At 26.2% G+C, this 18,328-nt stretch overlaps 1 protein-coding gene across 2 annotated transcripts; it reads right to left on the reverse strand.

Annotated features, from left to right (window-relative positions):
• Positions 1-1,099: 1,099 nt before the first annotated feature.
• Positions 1,100-17,079, reverse strand: LOC145829706 (uncharacterized). Of its 2 annotated transcripts, none has more exons than XM_082937566.1 (14): positions 16,987-17,079; positions 13,996-14,135; positions 12,492-12,636; positions 11,114-11,264; positions 10,021-10,153; positions 9,474-9,522; positions 8,794-8,843; positions 7,816-7,942; positions 7,060-7,178; positions 4,144-4,314; positions 3,666-3,810; positions 2,871-3,077; positions 2,331-2,473; positions 1,100-1,457 (listed from the first exon to the last, which is right to left on the reverse strand). In XM_082937566.1, the coding sequence occupies exons 1-14, from the start codon at positions 17,057-17,059 to the stop codon at positions 1,413-1,415; spliced, it is 1,698 nt and encodes a 565-aa protein (XP_082793692.1). In that variant the 5' UTR covers positions 17,060-17,079; the 3' UTR covers positions 1,100-1,412. The 2 variants fall into 2 exon arrangements, with proteins under 2 accessions (XP_082793692.1, XP_082793691.1); XM_082937565.1 differs by having other exon boundaries at positions 10,021-10,157; positions 11,112-11,264.
• Between the last annotated feature and the right edge of the window lie 1,249 nt (positions 17,080-18,328).

Raw genomic sequence — 18,328 nt, forward strand, 5'->3', positions numbered from 1 at the left:
CATTTGATTATTTATTAAAATTTTACTACGCCTTGGCTTTTAATTATTTACGACAATATATATGCCGATTCAGACATCTTTAATGCAAAACATTTAAAAATATTGACTTTTCCGTTATATACTGTGAGGCTTACACAACTGTACTACGGCTATTAATAGATATTTAAGAAATTCCAGAACAAAAAACCATCTTGAAAAATATAGATTAGCTTGCACTGATCAAAAAAATTAAGCAATGAATATATTTTTAAAATTATTTCAAGTTTATTGTTTGTTACTTCTTAGTAGTTTTGATAAAATTTGTGCTAAGAAAAAAGTTTATGTTTGAAACTTATATGATTAAGTTGCAGTTATAACAATTTTTAACGTTTTGGTATGTCTTACATAGCGTTATCTATGTTCTCTGAAAACTTTTCTAATTTTTGCACATTTTTTATCTAGGTTGCCAAAGGTTTTTGATAAATTTTTACTAGGTTTTTAAAAAACAAGTTTTTTGGTCCGTTTTTAGTATAAATTTAAACTTCTATTAAAAAATACTGTCATAACAATATTGAAAATATAGTAAATACTAAATAGTACAGCTATTTAAAATGTGTTTTTTAATGAATTATTTTTTAATTATACAAAAAAAAAAGATAGATTTTCGCATCTTGTCGAAATTTTGTAAATTTACATGTAGAAATAGTTTAAGCTTCTAGGCTTTTTAGAGGCTTTTGTTCGAAATTCCAGGTTTGTCAAGCTTTTTTTTTCAAAATTTCTCTAATTCCAGAATTTTCCATGTTTTTTTGCCTAAACTTTCAAGTTCCAGAATTCTAGGTTTTTTCCCTTTATAGTGTTTCCATTTAATGTGAATTTTAAGTTAGCACAATTATTTCAAAAATTATTAACTAATATTATAACTGTGAAATATTGTACATTTTTTTATAAATTTATTAATATTTATTCAATGTAAAGTCTTAATTTTTTGTTCGTTTAATAAAAAATTTAAAAAATATCAATACCCTATAAAAATGACCTTAAATAGTTTTATTTTTACAATATATTATTCATCTATAAAAGTATTTAGAAATTTTTGAGAAAATCAAAATTAAAATGACAAGAACAAAATTCAAACAAAGTTTTTTGTAAAAAAACTACAAATATTTGAAATTAATTAAAGTAAGAAAAAAAGTTTAAATTTCAAGTTTTTTTATAAAATTAACTTGATCCTCTAACAAAACTCTACTTTTAAAATAAAAAAAACTTAATAGATCAAAACAGTTGTAAAAAACACGAAAAAAAATATATATTTTCTATAAAATGTTTCACAAAGCACTCAATAATTTTAAATCAAAATTTCCATCGTTTACTGGTGACTCTCATGTAACATTACTATTATGACGTCATATAGTTGTGCATTATTGCGTCACAGATCACTCTCTGGGCATACTTTCCGCAAGGTTAGCGTAACAACCGGCCTGCAAAATAAAAAATATTGATGATACTAATTCATGATTTTTTTAAAGAAATACTTATAAACTTTAAGCATGCAATTGTGTTTTAGTAGCCTAAATTTATTCAAAAGTCTCCAAAGGATAATATTGTCCTGTGGGGACAACTTTGGCTATCAAAGCAGCATTAAATAGTAAAACTAGACAAAAAAGTAAATGAGTAATCAACTAGTAATGGGGCGTTAGTTTTTTTTTTCTGCCAAGTTTAAGCAACTTAACTACGTTTTAGTAAACTACTTTCATTCAGAACAGACCATGGGGTTTGTGAAATTTGAGTCTTTGTATTTTATTTGAAAATGAGTTAAATTACTTTTACGCAAATTATGATACTAAAAACTTGCAATAACGATGTTTAAGCATTAAAATGGGTTTTGTAAGATTTATTAAGAAAGTAATGTTTTTTTTTATTCAAATATGTAGAAGGGTTGAGGAAGTCATATTAAAGTTAATGCTTGTCAAAACAGACAAAAGACACATTAATGGGTTTACCATTTTTTGCTAAAATTTAAACAAAATTTTTATTTACTAATATCATAAAAATAACCCAAAATGTTGCAAGTTTTATAGAAACCAAGTTATCAAAATAAATGTGTATCTACAAGTAAATTATGTAGTGTACAACGTACTATCAGGCTCTAAAAGCAATATTGTGTAGTAGTATTATACGACATCTATTTAAAGTCTAAAGAAGTTTAACAACGTAACATGTTCACAATTTATAATAAGTTCAAAAGATAATAAATAATTTAATTTATAAAGAAAAACTTTTAAAAACTAGTAAATTACTTTCAATACACTTTAAAATATAAATACTTAAATAAACATTTAAACGAAACTAACCAGAACTTCGTCACTGATGCATCCGGCCAGCTCGGGTACTTGTTTGGTGAGCGACAGCATCGGAACAATCGAACACAAGACGGCGTCCGCGAGCTCGTCAACAATGTTCGTCTGGTGCTTGTACCCCGACCTGACCACGTCCGCTGTAAACAAATTTAATCGGTTTTAGTTATAGTCACGTTTGGATATTTGTGCACTGATTATAAAGCTGCTCAGATCACGTCAGAATACATTTAAAGTTTAACAACAATCAAACAAATAGACTGACCTGAGATAATTAAAAAAAACATTCTATTTTATTAACTAGTTTTAGACAGATTTAAAGCTATAAGAACTACAGCACACTTTTGACATTTAAACAAATAGAAAAAAATTTAATAAAAAAAAGTAATATTTTCTAACCGATTTTCCCCAGATGTTCCGACATAAAATGAATAAATTAAATTTTATCAAAACTATTTGCATTAAATAAAAATACGTTCAGTTAAGTTGATAATTTTATTGAAAACATTTTAACTTCTAAATACATTCAAAACCGACCGATTTTACCCAGATGTTCGGACATGATGTCCAAGTGGCACGCGGCATCCAGGGGTTCCGTCCCCGGCAACGGTTGCTTGGCCAGCTCCTTCATCAAGGCGTCTTCGGGGTTTCGGTGCGGGGGGTTTTCCCCGAAGTTTGCGACCAAATTAGCTTTTTTGCTGCTTACCTTCTGCTGCTGCGTGATCATGGAGGGACGGTTTTGCGCTGTGGTAAAATTTTTGTAAATATTAATTACATATTGATATTTTTACTTTGAATCTTTAAAACATTTACTTATTTTAATCACATAACAAAATTAAGTAAAAAAATATTCAAACTACTTTTGTTATAACTTGCGCAGAAGTGAGAAAAACATTTTAATTATATTTCTTAAAACAAATTATCTTATGTAACACAAAACAAAAAGACAATAACTAACAATAAAAAACCAATGAGTGAAAATATGTTGATAGTTCTTAAAACTTGTTTATATAAAGTTGCTTGCTGAACTACCTTTGTTTTAATGTTAAACTTTTGCTATGAGAAATAAATTGGTCTAAAACTGATTTTGTAGTACATATGATTATAAACAAATGAAAAGCCATAATACTATTACTTATTTTAGTAAATATTCACCACAAGTTGTTTAACTTTATTCTACTAGATTTAAAAAAAGTTTTTTATTTAATTATATGTACAACACTTAATTATCTTATTTACTACAAACTTGTTTTTTTACTAATTAACACTCACCAGGAGTTCTTTTATTTAATTATATTTATAACAAATAATTATCTACAATCAAACACATACCGGGAGTTCTTTTAACCTTCTTGGGACCGGTCTCGATCATTCTACTGAACACAGGTTTCTTCTTACCTACGCCCTGATTGCTGTTAGTTGTGTTCTGTTGCTGCTGGTGGACTTCCTTCAACGCCGACGACTTGTACTTCCATACCTGAAAAAGTTTAAAAAATATTAATGATGTAAAACTATTTTGTAAAGGTAATACTACTAAATATAATAACTATTATCTTCATACCTAATTTCTAGCTAAATACCAAAAAAAAATTACTAGTAGAACATTTTACATAGTTTATAAAATAGTTGCTGTCGAAAAACTTTAAAAAAGGAGTTACCATTAAACAATTTTTTTTCGAAATTGTTTATTAAAATAATTTAATGTATTTATTTTTAAACGAAAACTTTTTATTATTTTACTAAGTATAAATTTACAACAAAAAAAAAACAACAACAAAACTTAAATAAATTCACAAAACAAACAACCAACTTTTTTCTGCTGATCACTGAATCCCTTCCACATTTTACCCAGCTTGGTGCTTATTTCACCGAAAGTGCATCCGGGAAACTTGGCTGTCACCTCCTTTCTCATCTGTCCAGCCCACAGCATGTACGATGTTTGAGGTTTCCTTTCGCTAGTTGGTTTGACTATTTTCTTGGGCTGTTTAGAAATATTTGTTAGTAATTATTATATTTTAATTACTTTAAATTATCCAATATACATTGTAAGATGTTTGAGGTTTCCTTTCTGAGGTCGGTTTGACAATTTTCTTGGGATGTTTAGAAATATTTAATAGTATTTTATTACATTTAGTGTTTTAATATACATTAACAATTTGTATGAAGTTTGTGCTTTTCTTTCTGAGGTTGGTTTGATTCGCTTCTTGGGCTGTTTAGAATATTTTGAAAATTAATTTCATTACTCTTATATTAATCACATTTTGTGTACATTTTTTTTGAGGGCTTAGGTATTCACGGGGTTTCGCAGATTTTTTTTGCTGTTTTGAACATTGATGGTATTAAATAGGTTCATTATCTTGCTTTGATGGGTTTAAATAGAAAACTTATAGACTTATTACTTTTATTCATTTTTATTATGCTTGTCGGTTTTACTCGTTTCTTGTGCTATTTGAAAATTTTCAAGTTATCAAACTATTTATTTTTATATTTGGATTGAATTTATCATAAGATTTACCATAATTTAGATATATCAAGCTAAGTAAGGTATCTTTTGATGTGAATGTATTACTATTTACTTTTACTGTAACATTCTTTATATGTATTGTGAAGTTTTTTGGTATGATTTTAGAATTAAACTACTATCTTTGTTATTTTAATCAATGTTTAAAATGCAGGACAGTTTCACTGGCTTCTTTTACTAGAAATATACATTTTTTTAACTAACTTTTTAATATCTATATATAGATATCTAACTATTTTTTCAAGTGATTTATTGTTCTACTCGAAACTATTAAATAAAAAGCAGGTTTTTTAAGTTTAGAATATTACTATTAAACCATTTATCATATTGTTTTGTTTGACAAATTGGTATAACCATATGAAATAAAGGAGTTATATTTATTATATTTTTGCCTATATTGTAATCATGACTTTTTCAAAAGATTATTCAACAAGAATTTTTATCTTACAGCAAAGTTTTATAATGAAGCTACGAATTTTTCTCTAAAAAAATATATTAACTTGTGTGGAGGAAAATAATTTTAATATAATCTATAAATAAAAGTTAAAGATCTGATAACAAAATCAAGTTATTTAGTACATTTTTTAACTTTAAAGTTGTCTAATAAAAACTAAAATGTTTAACCTAGATAACTTTAAATATGTTTTATGCAATTTTAATTTGTTTATCTATTACTATTTTTTAGATATCATTTACTAGTAAGACTGATATTTTTTAAATATATTTCTAGCAAGTTAGCCATTGGAAAGAACAAATGGACTTTATATCTTACTAGAAATTAATAAGAAACACATAATAAATGAAAACCAAAAAATCCTGCAAGTAGTATAAAAAAACTAATTCAGTTTTAAAAATATTACTTTAAATAGATATATTTTACAAAATCTTATTTTTTTTAACTTTAAACATTTCTGTGTACAAAAAAGGTAGATTTAGGCGAATATGTTTTTGTTAAATGCATTTAATACATCTTTTATAATACATTTTAAGTTGTAACCAATATCAATTAACTTTGTTTTTAGGAAAAGTTTTTTTAATCAATGGTTTTAACGAATATTAACTTAAGAAGATTATTCAACAAGCTTAGACATTTAATTTTAGAAGTCGTTTTTTGAACTCAGTTTTTTAAACTTACTTAAATTAACTTACTTTATTTTAAGGAGTTGTTTTTCCGATTTTCATTTAACTAACTTTAATCTAATGTTGTTTCTTTTTAAAATGAGTGCTTTTGTCACAATACGAGGTTGCTTACTAGTAATAAAGGTATGGATTAAGGATAGAAAGAAATGTTGTTAACTGTGTGTCCTTATACAAAGCTATCATCTTAAAGTCTTATCAAAGTGCGAACGAGATACAAAATTTTATTTACACAAACTAAAAGAACAAAAATATTAAATTAACACTACAACATACAAGCTATAAATCATAATAATACTGCTAAACACTAACAAACAAATAAACAATAAGATAATTTATAAGCACCATCATACACTTGTAATTTAAACGATAAAACCATACTAATTATCAGTTTAAAATGCACGGAAAGTGTTAATAAACACACTAACTGCTCAAGACTTTCGTAACGTGACCTGTTTTATATAAAAAGAAAAAAATATTTATCATTACGGACGTATTTATCATTTTAACAACTACCTTAAAGAAGTAAAATATAATGTAGACAAAATATACACTTTTACCAATATATTAATTAAAATGCTCTTTTTTATTACATACCTCCTCTATACAATTTGGCTTTTATTTATACTTTTTATATATAAAATAAAAGACACGATTGAGATTAACTAACTTTATTTATAAATTATATTTTTTTTTACCTTACTTCAACTAAAGGTTAGTTTTTTAGAAGTTTGTGCCTTTAATTAATTCTAATTTTCATTTTAAAGATAATTTTTTAAAACAAGTAATTTAAACTAACTTTAATTTTAGGGCTATTTTTATGAAATCTTCAGTTTGATTTTTTATAATTATAGGAGTTAAACATTTTTAAAAGATATTTAAACTAATTTCAATTTTAAGGGCAATTTTTTGAAAAAAATATTTTGACTAACTTTAATTAAAGGGGTAATTTTTTTGAAATCAGTAATCGAAACTAACTTTTTTTTAGGTAATCAGTGCTTTAAAATTTTCTTTCTATCTAATTAATTTAATTTATATAACCAAGTACATTAATTAACATAAACCAACTTTAACTTTAGGGGTAACTTTTTGGAAATCGGTGCTCTTTACTTCTCTCGCCATCTGCCTTGCTTTCTGCTGTTTCTGTCGTTCGGTCATGAGTGCCTTCATGGGGGAAGTTTGTTTCGCTGTAAGTTGAAATATTATTACACATCACTTTTATTATATCATTTTGTCCTTTTGTTATACAAAATTGAGACATATATTGCTTTACTTGAAAGGTTAGTTTGGTTGTGGAAATCATAAATAAATCTATCATAAGTGTTTTTAATTTTTATACAAGTTTGTTTTGCTGTATTTTATAAATGTATATTAAATATATTAAAACATTATAATACTTGGGGGAAGTTTGTTTTGCTAAGTGTTAAAATATTATTATTTATTACTTTTATTATTTTGTTTCATATAGTGCTTCGTTTGAAAGTTGGGCTGTGGTATAAATCTATTGATAATATTTTAAAATGTTATATAGGTTTGTTTTGCTCTACTTTGTAAAAATATATTAAATATGTTAAAATAAATATATCATCTATGACAATCTGTCAAGAGTTGTTTCATTGGAGAAGTTTGTCATGTTTAAAAATATTTAGTTAAAATATGGGGGTTCTGTTCCATATCAAAATATTAAATACTATAAAAAGGGAAGTCTAAGTATGCTTTACATAAAAATTGTAAATAATTATAATTATCAATTAATCAATATTGATCACAAAAACAAGCAAATTTTAACAAAAAAATTCAACAAATTTTCAAATGCAAACTTACGCGTTCTAGCAGACACTCTCTGTTTTTTGGGCGACGGAGTTTTTATTTTGATGTCGACTTTTCGTTTTCTCTTCAAATCTTTCAGGTTTATCTTCAAGTTTTCTATTTTCTTCTTGGGAGAGCTTTTCTAATGTAAAGATAATTAAAATATTACCCAATAACAACTGCTACATTTAATTATCAATAATTAGTAAAGTTTAAATACTTTGAAACATTATTTTATTATGATTATAACAACTTTATTTCTAATAACTTAAAAAAAAATTAAATGTTGTTCTAAAACAGGGGTCGGCAAACTGCGGCCCGCAGGCCAAATGCGGCCTTTTAAGTCAAAACCTGCTGCACGCGAGCTAAAAATATTTTAGTATTTCTGCTAAAAATATACATTTTAAAAATAATGAAAATTATATTTTTGCAATTAAAACTTACAGTAAGCCTTTGTTCCATAAATACTCTTTATTAGTTTTTTAATATTGCTTAATTTATCATATTTTTGATCTTGAATAATATTTTATACTGATTACTAAAACTTTTTTTTAATAAATGCATCCATTAAAGGTTTTTTTAACAGTACGGACGCGAGATATTTTTCCTAGGGAAAATTGGCCCGCGAGTTACGTAAGGCTACCGACCCCTGTTTTAAAACTAGATAACTTTCTTTGCAGAGACTTATACAAACTTAACAAAAAATAAAAAAATTTTAAAACAATTAAAAACTAAAATATGAAAATAAAGGCTACTAAGAAAGTATCAATTCTAATCGTACATAGATTGTTATAAAAGCTCATATAAAAAAATAGGGTAATTTGTAAAATATTTTTAATTCAATTTGAAAGTAAAAAAACACACTAAGTTATTTTCAATAAATATACTCAACTTTAAACAACTAAAAAATATTAGCTTTTTATTTCATTTTCTTACAAAGGTTAGTTATGTAAAATAAAAACTTGAAACTTTTTTTTTTAATTTAGTACCAACCTTGGGCGATCTGAAATGTTCAATGTCACTATCTGAATCTGATGACAGGGCTGTTTTAAAATATTAAATTTATTTACGGTTAAATAAAAAATCCTCTATTACCAGAAAGATACTGCTTCGAAATGGTGATATTTATAACTTTAGTTGCTTTTGATACAAAATATTGGAGGTTTATTGTGAAATTTATAATAAAAATTCCAAAATACTCAACTAACAGTTTTGAACTACATTTTTACTTAAAGCAATTTTAATGAACTTAGTTTATATGAAAATTCTAAAATTTAAAAATAATTAGCTTTCTAAAATATTCAATTGTTTGTTAGAATGAAGCTTTGTTAAAATAAACTTTTAACTTGAAAAGTTTTTAATTATCGGAAATATTGTTTTTAAAGTTTACTCACATTAAACAATGAAGTAATAAAAAATTACAATTTGTGCATTAATCGTACACTTTTATTTAATAGATTTTAACCCTAAACATTGTATGAAAAATATATTGTTATTTGCGAAAAAAAAAACTTTAAAGCATGGTATAAAAAAGTAATAATTTAAATAAAAAAAAGTAATAAATTTTAAATTTAAACATTGTATGAAAAACTTAATCCAATTTGTAACAAAAAAGATTATGCTTTAAAGTATGGTATAAAAAAGTAATAGTTTAATAAAAAAAAGTAACTTACACACAAGAATGCTCTTGTCCACTTTAACCATGTTAGATTTGTTGAACCCCTGTAAACAAATATAACAAAATTAGTTGCTTTTTTTTTTAATTTTTTAATTTAGGATGACTAAATAGGTGTTTTAGTGTTTTACTCTTTAAATATTTGATAAGTACTTTTAGTGATAACAAACAAAAGCTACAACTCTAGCCATCAATGGTATTTTGTTACGAGATTTTACATAATTTAATTATGATTGTTTAGTTTGAAAAGATTTACTAAAATTTGTTTTTAATGATAAATACTGAAGAAACAAAATATAACTTGATTTGAAAATGATTTAAGTTCACTGATTATTTACTGAAAGAATTAAGCTTACCATAATCGAAAAAAGGCTTTTAAACTATCAAAGTGAAAAATAAATTATGACATTACTTAATAAAAGATTACGAACATACAAAAATCACAATTTATTTTGACTAAAAATTAGTGAAAATATTACGTTCAAAAAAGTAACATTTTAAATTATCAAAATGAACAATTAAATAAAATAAAAACTAAAACAAACAAGGAAATCGTCGTCGCTATCATCATCATCAGATGAGGAGAAAAGGTCTTCGAGATCGTTGGTGGACGAGGAGTCGCTTTCTCCTTTCTCCGAGGAGGAAGACGAATCCGATCCGTCCGAGTTGTCGTCAGAGTCGTCTGTGAGGAGAAAATCAGGAATTTAAAAAAAATTGTGGAATTTTCAACGTTGAAATTGTTCCAGGGGTCAGGCAACTTTAGTTGAACGAATGTTAATTAATGTTAATTTGAAATTTTGTTTAAAATTTTGAAAAACTTCAGTAGTTTAATGTCTATATAATTAGTATTAATATTAATTAACAAGCAACAAAGAACACTTTTAAAAATATCTTAGAAAAAAAAAATTAGTAGAACTCTCTGCATCTATTAACAAAAAATACAAAAAAAAGTTTTAAATAAATTAAAATACCATCAAGCTTATCAAAGATGTTAATAAAAAACGCGCCATTCAGAAAACAAACGATAATGTTGAAGACATCACGACAAATCTATAAAACAAGCAAATAAACAGTGTCATCACCATCAGAGTTTTGTTTATTGTAATCCTTCAAGATAAAAATAAAGCAAAAATAGTTAAATAAATAAATATGTTTAAATTATAATTATAAAAAATTAAACAAATAAGTGAACAAACGCTAAATATAAATTATACATCTTCATCAGAGTATTCATCATTTCAGAAAAAATAATTAAGATTTAAATAGAAATGACAAACTGAGATTAAATAGAACAAATAGATTTACACGCACATATCATGTTAACTGATTTTCAAAGGTCTTAGTAAACTGTTTTCAAAAACAATAATGTACAATCTCTAGAGTTTTCTTCTTTGTTGGAATTACCATTCTAATATTTCTTCGTTCCCGCGCCTTATGACAAAATTTACAAGAAAACAGAATTAATGTTTTTTGACTACCAAACAAACATAAAAACAATTATATATATATAATAACAATACAAAAATCAAATCACCATCATCGGAATAAAAAATATAACAAATAAAAATATTACTAAAACAAAGATTAAGAAAACATAATACGACTTATTCATTTACAAAATAATATATCAAATCACCATCGTCATCATCGGAATCTTCTTCGTCATTCGAACTCCCCACATCCGAGTTGTTCCCGCCGTCGTATGGAGAAAGGTCGTCGGACACAACATGGCCTTCTGATTGGTCGTCAGCTTGCTGGAGTTCCTCCGATGAAGAAGATCCTTTCTCCTCTGTAAGAATTATTTCAAATGTACTCTACTGAAAACTGTTATACCACAACTCAAAAGCAAGTACATTGTACAGATACCATACAAAGACAATTTTTGAGTTCAAGGATTGGAGAATTTGAAAATAAAACTATTTAAAAAAAAAAAGTTATCTAGTTTATTTTAACTAAACTAGATCTTTTCTCCTAAAAACAACCATAATCTTTGAAACTTGAATATAGTTTTCTTAATGAGCATGAGTCAAGCCTATGTTTTACTGTACTATGGACCAGAGTTGGTAAAATGCTAATAGTTACTATGGTAATTCAGCAATGAAGCGTATAAACTTTGGTTTGTTTTAAGTTAGTAATTTCACGCTCGAGTAAACAAAGCAGAGCTTTTTAACATGTCTGCTATGGACAACTTTGATAGGCATCAAAAATTTAATAAAACACTTTTATAAATAAAAAAAAACATTTTAAACCACAAACCCTCGCTAGAATCATCAACGCTTTGCAAACTGACATCTGTGGATTCATCTTAACAAAAACGGTACAAAAAAAAGTTTATCAAGTTATAACTATATTCACATCACTTAATCGCAAACAAAAGCTTGTTTTGCAATAATAACAAGTGTAAAATGCTATTCTAGACCCAAACCTTGCATACCATCGGAATCATCTGTACTTACTTTTTTAAATTGTAAAGTAAAATTAATCTTACATGCATTAAATTACTAACCTTTTGAATCGTCAACACTCTGCAAACTGACATCTGAGGAATCGTCTTTACAAAAACGGTACAAAAATAAAATTTATTAAGTTACAAACAACTTTAACATATTCATGACACTTAATTACAAACAAAAAGTTTAACTTTTAAAATAATATACGAAATACCACAAACCTTACATGTCATCTGAACCTGTACTTGCTTACTACTAACATTACTAATCATCTAATTTTAATCAACAAATAATACCTTCAATATCAAAATGCTATTCTAGACTCAAACCTTGCATATCATTGGAATCATATATGCTTACTTTAACTAGTTTTAAAAGTTGTAAATTGTAAAATCAATTTAATTCTTTTAATACTTAATCAAAACAAAAACTTGTTCTAAAGAACAATAAAAAATGTAATATGTTATTCCAGACTCAAACCTTGTATATCATTGGAATCAGCTGTATTTACTTCTACTACCAAATTATATATCAAATATAGTTTTGTATGCATAATATATACTTACCTTCAATATCGGAATCGTCCACGCTCTGCAGACTGTCGTCGGAATCATCAGTGCTGACTTCGTCTCCGTTCGAATCACCTGAACTGCTTATTATCTCCGGGTTCGCCGTTGATGACGCTATTTGCCACTCAGATGATTGGAAATCCTGAAGTGTTAACAAAAATAAAAACTGATATGAATGTAATAAATAAGTAAATTTATATATCACTGAGTTATTTCTTATAACTTTAATTTAGTTTATGTTTGATGTTGTTGACACTAATTACCATTCCTTTGTAATAATTTGAATTTAATAAAATGTAATAAGAGCTTTACGCACAAAAAGTATATGGGAGTAAATTTAAATTATATTGAGTTATAATTTTAATTGTAATATATGTTGACTGTTCGTGAAGTTATTTGCACATTCAGATGATGAGCCACTTCAAAAATTTTTGTAATATTTTAAAACAAAATACAGCAGTAAGAATTTTTCACATAAAAAACTAAACACATATATTTTTTATATTATTGAGTTGTTATACTATTTACATTTTCGATAACTATTATGAGATAAGATATAGTTTAGGAATGTTGGAAGCAGTGACTTGAAAGGTGAGCATTTTACAAACACGTGGGTGGAAAAGTTAAACTGAAAAGTGAACACTTTAGATTGAACATTGGAAGTTTTTGTAAAAACAGAAACGACTTGCAGACACGGCAGAGAACATCACTGCTGAACAAACGTAAAAGAGTGCTGGTTAAAATATTTTAAAGATAATTAGCATTGTTAATTTTTAAAGGTTAAGCAAGAAAGACGCAAACAGATAACTAAACTATAACTGATAAAAACAAATTTCACAAAATCATCACCACTGCGCTTTCGTAAGTTTCACTGGGAACCGTAGAGTTATAATAAATAGTAAACAAAAACAAATTGTTCAAAAGGTGCATATTCGAACAAAAAGTTTGTGGGTACCGACGAACGGGATCATCGCTGATAAAACATCAATTACTTTTCTTGCTACTTTCTTAACAACTATGCTCTTGACACCAGCTCGACTCCCCAAGCTGCGACCACTTTCACCGGTGCCACTCTCGCTGCTCGAGCTTCCCTCTGAGCTGCTACTTGAGCTGCTTCCACTACCGTCGGTGTCACCAATCTTGCTCCCATCACTTCTTGAACTGATGCCGCTAGAGCTGCTGTCCGAACTAAAATGTACTTTTATTGTCCTCTTTGTCGGCCTCGAACCGAACTGCAAGCCGTCCTGGTGTGTGAGACAAGAAAACAAGAAACGGTTGAGAATTATAAAATCTGATGTCTCCATGCGTATATAATTATCAAACTTTACCGAGTTATTCTATGTTTAAAAAGTAAGTTACTTATACTGAGATTCAAACTAAGTATTTATTTAGGGAAACAACCAATTGCAAAACTAACATCATCACCTGATTACTGATCATTACTGTTACTGAGATTCAAACTAACTACTTATTTAGGGAAATAACCAATTGCAAAACTAACATCATCACTGCTGTCTGACAAGTTCTGCTGCCTCCTCTGTTGCTGCTCCTTCAGCCTCCTTCTCTCTTCTTTCTTCTTCATCGCCTGCTTCTTTCTGTTCATCGATCGTTGCTCTTTCTTCTTTTGTCTTCCTGGACTGTCTGTGATGAATAGACATGAAAGTTACTAAAATTATACAGGTGTAATAATTTAAATTGCAAAAAGACTATTTTTAAATGGTCTAATAAGATATAGATAAAAGCTAATTGAATGTATTTAAGTGTTGATAAACTATAATTAAAACAAACAAACTTGAAAATTTATTAAACTAAATGTTATAGTTAATAACTATGATCTCAAAACAGAATGTAATGATTTAATTGAGTGGTGAGCGTTTTTGATGTAAATTTAAAATAGTTGGATACTAGAAAATTTTAGTTAAATTTGAAAAGTATTCAATGTATTATACTATAACTTTAAATATTTTAAATGTTTTTATAGTTTAAAAATGTACCTCTTTTTGTTTAACTATTTTTAACGGTAAGCATAGATTAATTTCTAAACACGTGCATTAAAACAAATTAAATCAACCCAAAAATATAAAGTATCAACAAAAACTAATGTAAAACAAATTTACATATACATCACCAATATAACACCCTAAATCATTATTGTTATCATTCAAAAAATTTCATAGATTTTTTTTTACTACAGAAAACTAATGAAATTAAATTAAATGTTTGGTTTGAATAACTTTTTAATATAAAAAGATGCTAACCTACCTTCAAAACTATCTTTAATTGACTGTTTTTTCAGTTTCTAACTTCTGGCCAACCAAGTTTATTTATAACTTTACTAAAGTAACTTAATAAACCTATATTAAAACTGTGTTGTTAGTTTTTGATTTTTAATAAACTCATTGAACTAAACTGAGTTTAATGGAAAAACATGTTTTAAAAAGCTTTTGTAATGATTGAGAAACTAAATTAAAGTTTAAGCTTTAAAATTTAAACTTGAAGTTCATGTGGGTATGGTTAAATAAAAACTTAAAACATAATTCAAATTTTCAAACTTCAATTTAGCTTATAGATTAAATTTTAAAAAAAGCAATTGAAATTATTACATACTGTTATAATTTAGATAGTGTTAAAAGGTAAAAAAAAACAGCTTGAAAAAAGAAAATCTTCACTTAAGTTCTTAAAGTTTCTAAAAAGATTACTTTAAAAAAAAGCAGTTTGAAAAGTTTCAGAAAGTAAAGCATTTTTTAATGTAATATAAAAAGAGCTATATATTTATCAAGCTTATTAAACTTGACACTTTAAAACATAAAATAATACTTGAAAAAATTGAACCTAAATATTTATAGTACTAGATAACTAGAAAGAATTTTGAACTCACACTAAAATTTAAAACACATTTTCATAGGATAAATTAATAAAAAGTGTTTCAAGTTACTGTTCACAAACTTATTCTCAGTTAAAATTGAAAATAAATAAATAACTAACAAATAAGTATTTACTTTAATATGTCTTGTCTTTTATAAATAATTAACATATTGATTTAATTTAATATCAATGACAATAGCTTTCAATTTGGTTTTGAGGAATAAACCTAGTAAACTAATATCGAGTTTATCAAATGCTTTTGAGAAGTTTCTTCCAGTTTTTTAAAAGTACAAGTTTTTAGGTCTATTTTTAGTATATAATTAAGTTAAAGGTAACAAAATGAACTAAAATAGTATAAAAAGATTGAAAATATACTGTAAAGCTACTTAAAATGCTATTTTATAATGAAAAAATCTATGAAATTAAAAAAATTGTTTATGTTATGATAGATTTTTAATGTGAAATCGAAATTTCATTACTTAACTGTAAAAATTGTTCAAAATACCAGCTTTTTCAAAATTTCTTAAACTCTAGTTTTTTTTTCCAGGATTCTATGCTTTTTGGCAACCCTGTAATATGTTTTTGTGTTCAAATTATCATTTGTAATTTTTAATTAAATATAAGCTTTATTGTGTTTATTATTTATACTATAAGTGCTTTTAATATTTCTATATTACTATTATATTTGTTTTGATACATGGTACAACATATCTAGTTAAACTAAGATATATAAATTACGGGAAAAAGTTCTATGATTCCCATTACAAATTTATTTGCAAAAACGTTAACTTTATGAAAAAAGTTTTATTTTTGTTGTATTTCTAAAATAACTATCTGAAAAATTTTATGAGCAGATTCATTCAGTCTTGACTTAAGGGCATAGGGGGGTCCAACATTTTTTTTTTACAAAAATCAATATTAGCTGCTATATGAAAGCTTAAAGTACAAACTACGAGCCCATTTTTATAGAACTTAAAAATCATATTTAACTTTTGAGATATTTTTTTTTATAAGTTTCCAATAGAAACGTATGGACTGCAACTTTTTCAAAGGTAATTTTTAATAGCTAAAAATCTATCTTATCCTTCATTTTTTGAGCTAGGGACCCCAAACTTTCAGAAAATGTTCCTTTTATAGTATAAAAGACTTCTAATGTTAATTTTTAAATATATTGAAAAAAATTATATAAGAAAAAAACAAAAAGTAAGTGGTTTTTTTTTTAATAAAACTTTTATTTTCCAAAATTTAAAAATATCCTGCATAAAATCTATTTAAAATTTAGTAATTGACACTCTGTAAAAATTTTTTACAAGAGTGGTTAAAAAATGAAGGAGAAGATAGATTTTTAACGAATATTTTTATTTGTGTCTTTGGTTTGCACCTTCAATAAGAAACCTATTGAGCACACCAACTTTGATTGCTTATCTCCCAAAAAATAATTTCAATTTTTTAAAGGAGCTAAAAGTGTCTGATAGCTCAAATAAAACTTTACAAAAAAAGATCAGCTTGTAAAAACAAAAATTAATTAATGTGTACTACTTGAAAAACAAGACAAATTTTTCTTAAAGTAAACCCATTTCAAACGTCATCGCTTTTGATCAAGCAAAGCAAACACATTGCAACATACTTGGATCATAGGTCCTGTGTGCGCCCTTCATGCTTCTGTTGTTCTGATGCACAATCGAGTACAAATGCTCCATTATGTTGTCGTGCCTGAGCGAGTACAGGACCTTGCAGCACCACTTGCAGTACAACTGACCGTCGTTTGACGTGGTGAACTCTTCAGGGTACTCGCAAGCGCGCAAGGAGGGCGTTGCATTTTTGACGCTGGGCATTATGCTTAACTATATTAAACCTAGATAAAAGGAATATAAATGTGAGGAACATAAGTATATATTTCAAGAAATATTGTTTAGTTAGTTTACCCATGGATACAACTTATTTAAATTTAAATTTCTCAATCTGTCCTTAGGTATGTCAAAAAAATTTTGTGATTTTTTGACTTTATCTTACTAATATATTAAAAAAACAAATATACTTAAAGAGTTCATTCAGTTTATATTCAACTTATTTGCTGAAGAAGAACTTGAAAGTGTTTCAAACAATATAATAAGTAAAAAAAAAAGTTTCTTGATTATTTTATAAGTACTGAGTTTTTTATATAATTTACTTACACACATATAGAAACAATATTATTATTAAATAAAAACAGCCATAAAGTTCTGACTTAAGGCCATGGGGGGTAAAGCACATTTTTTTATACATTGATCTTGTTCTAAAGATTGTTAACTAAAAAAGCAGTTGATTTTACAGTTATGAGGGTACAAAGATAAACAATTCAATAAGTTCCTTATGGAATGTTAAAGGTGAAAAACATTAAAAATATATTTTCTCCTACAATTTTTAAGCAATAGTTCTAAAACTTTATCAGTTTAATCCTAACTTAATAATTAAACAGTCTATTGTATAAGATTTTAGTTTATTTAATTAAATATTTTCCTTTTTCCTTGAATTTTTTATTTTATAAGTTGGCAATATAATTCTCATACTTCATTTATTTTTTAGTTATTACTGTAGGATTTCTTATTATAGTGCAAGAAATGTTTCCTGGAAATTGAAGTTAATTGATTGAAAAACAAGAAAAAACATATTTTTATTTAACTTTTCAAAGTTCCAAAAAACTGACAATAGATAATTTTACAACAGGGTTTCCAAATGTTTTTGGCAAAATTTCTCCTGGTTTTAAAATTTCCTCCAGGTTTTATAATTACACATTTTTGAGTTTACAATCAAGTATAAGGTAAAAAACTGTGTTAAATAGTATAAAAACATAGAAATGATACTGTAATGAAAAGCTACTTTAAATGTGTTTTTATAAAAATATTTTTGGTGAAAACAAAAAAATTTTATGTGCAGGGTTGCCACTCGTTTTTAGAATTTTTTCCAGGTTTTCCAAATTTTATCCAGGT

The sequence above is a fragment of the Thalia democratica genome, chromosome 2 (assembly GCF_965202585.1).
Source record: "Thalia democratica chromosome 2, ktThaDemo2.hap1.1, whole genome shotgun sequence".
Taxonomy (NCBI): Eukaryota; Metazoa; Chordata; class Thaliacea; order Salpida; family Salpidae; genus Thalia; species Thalia democratica.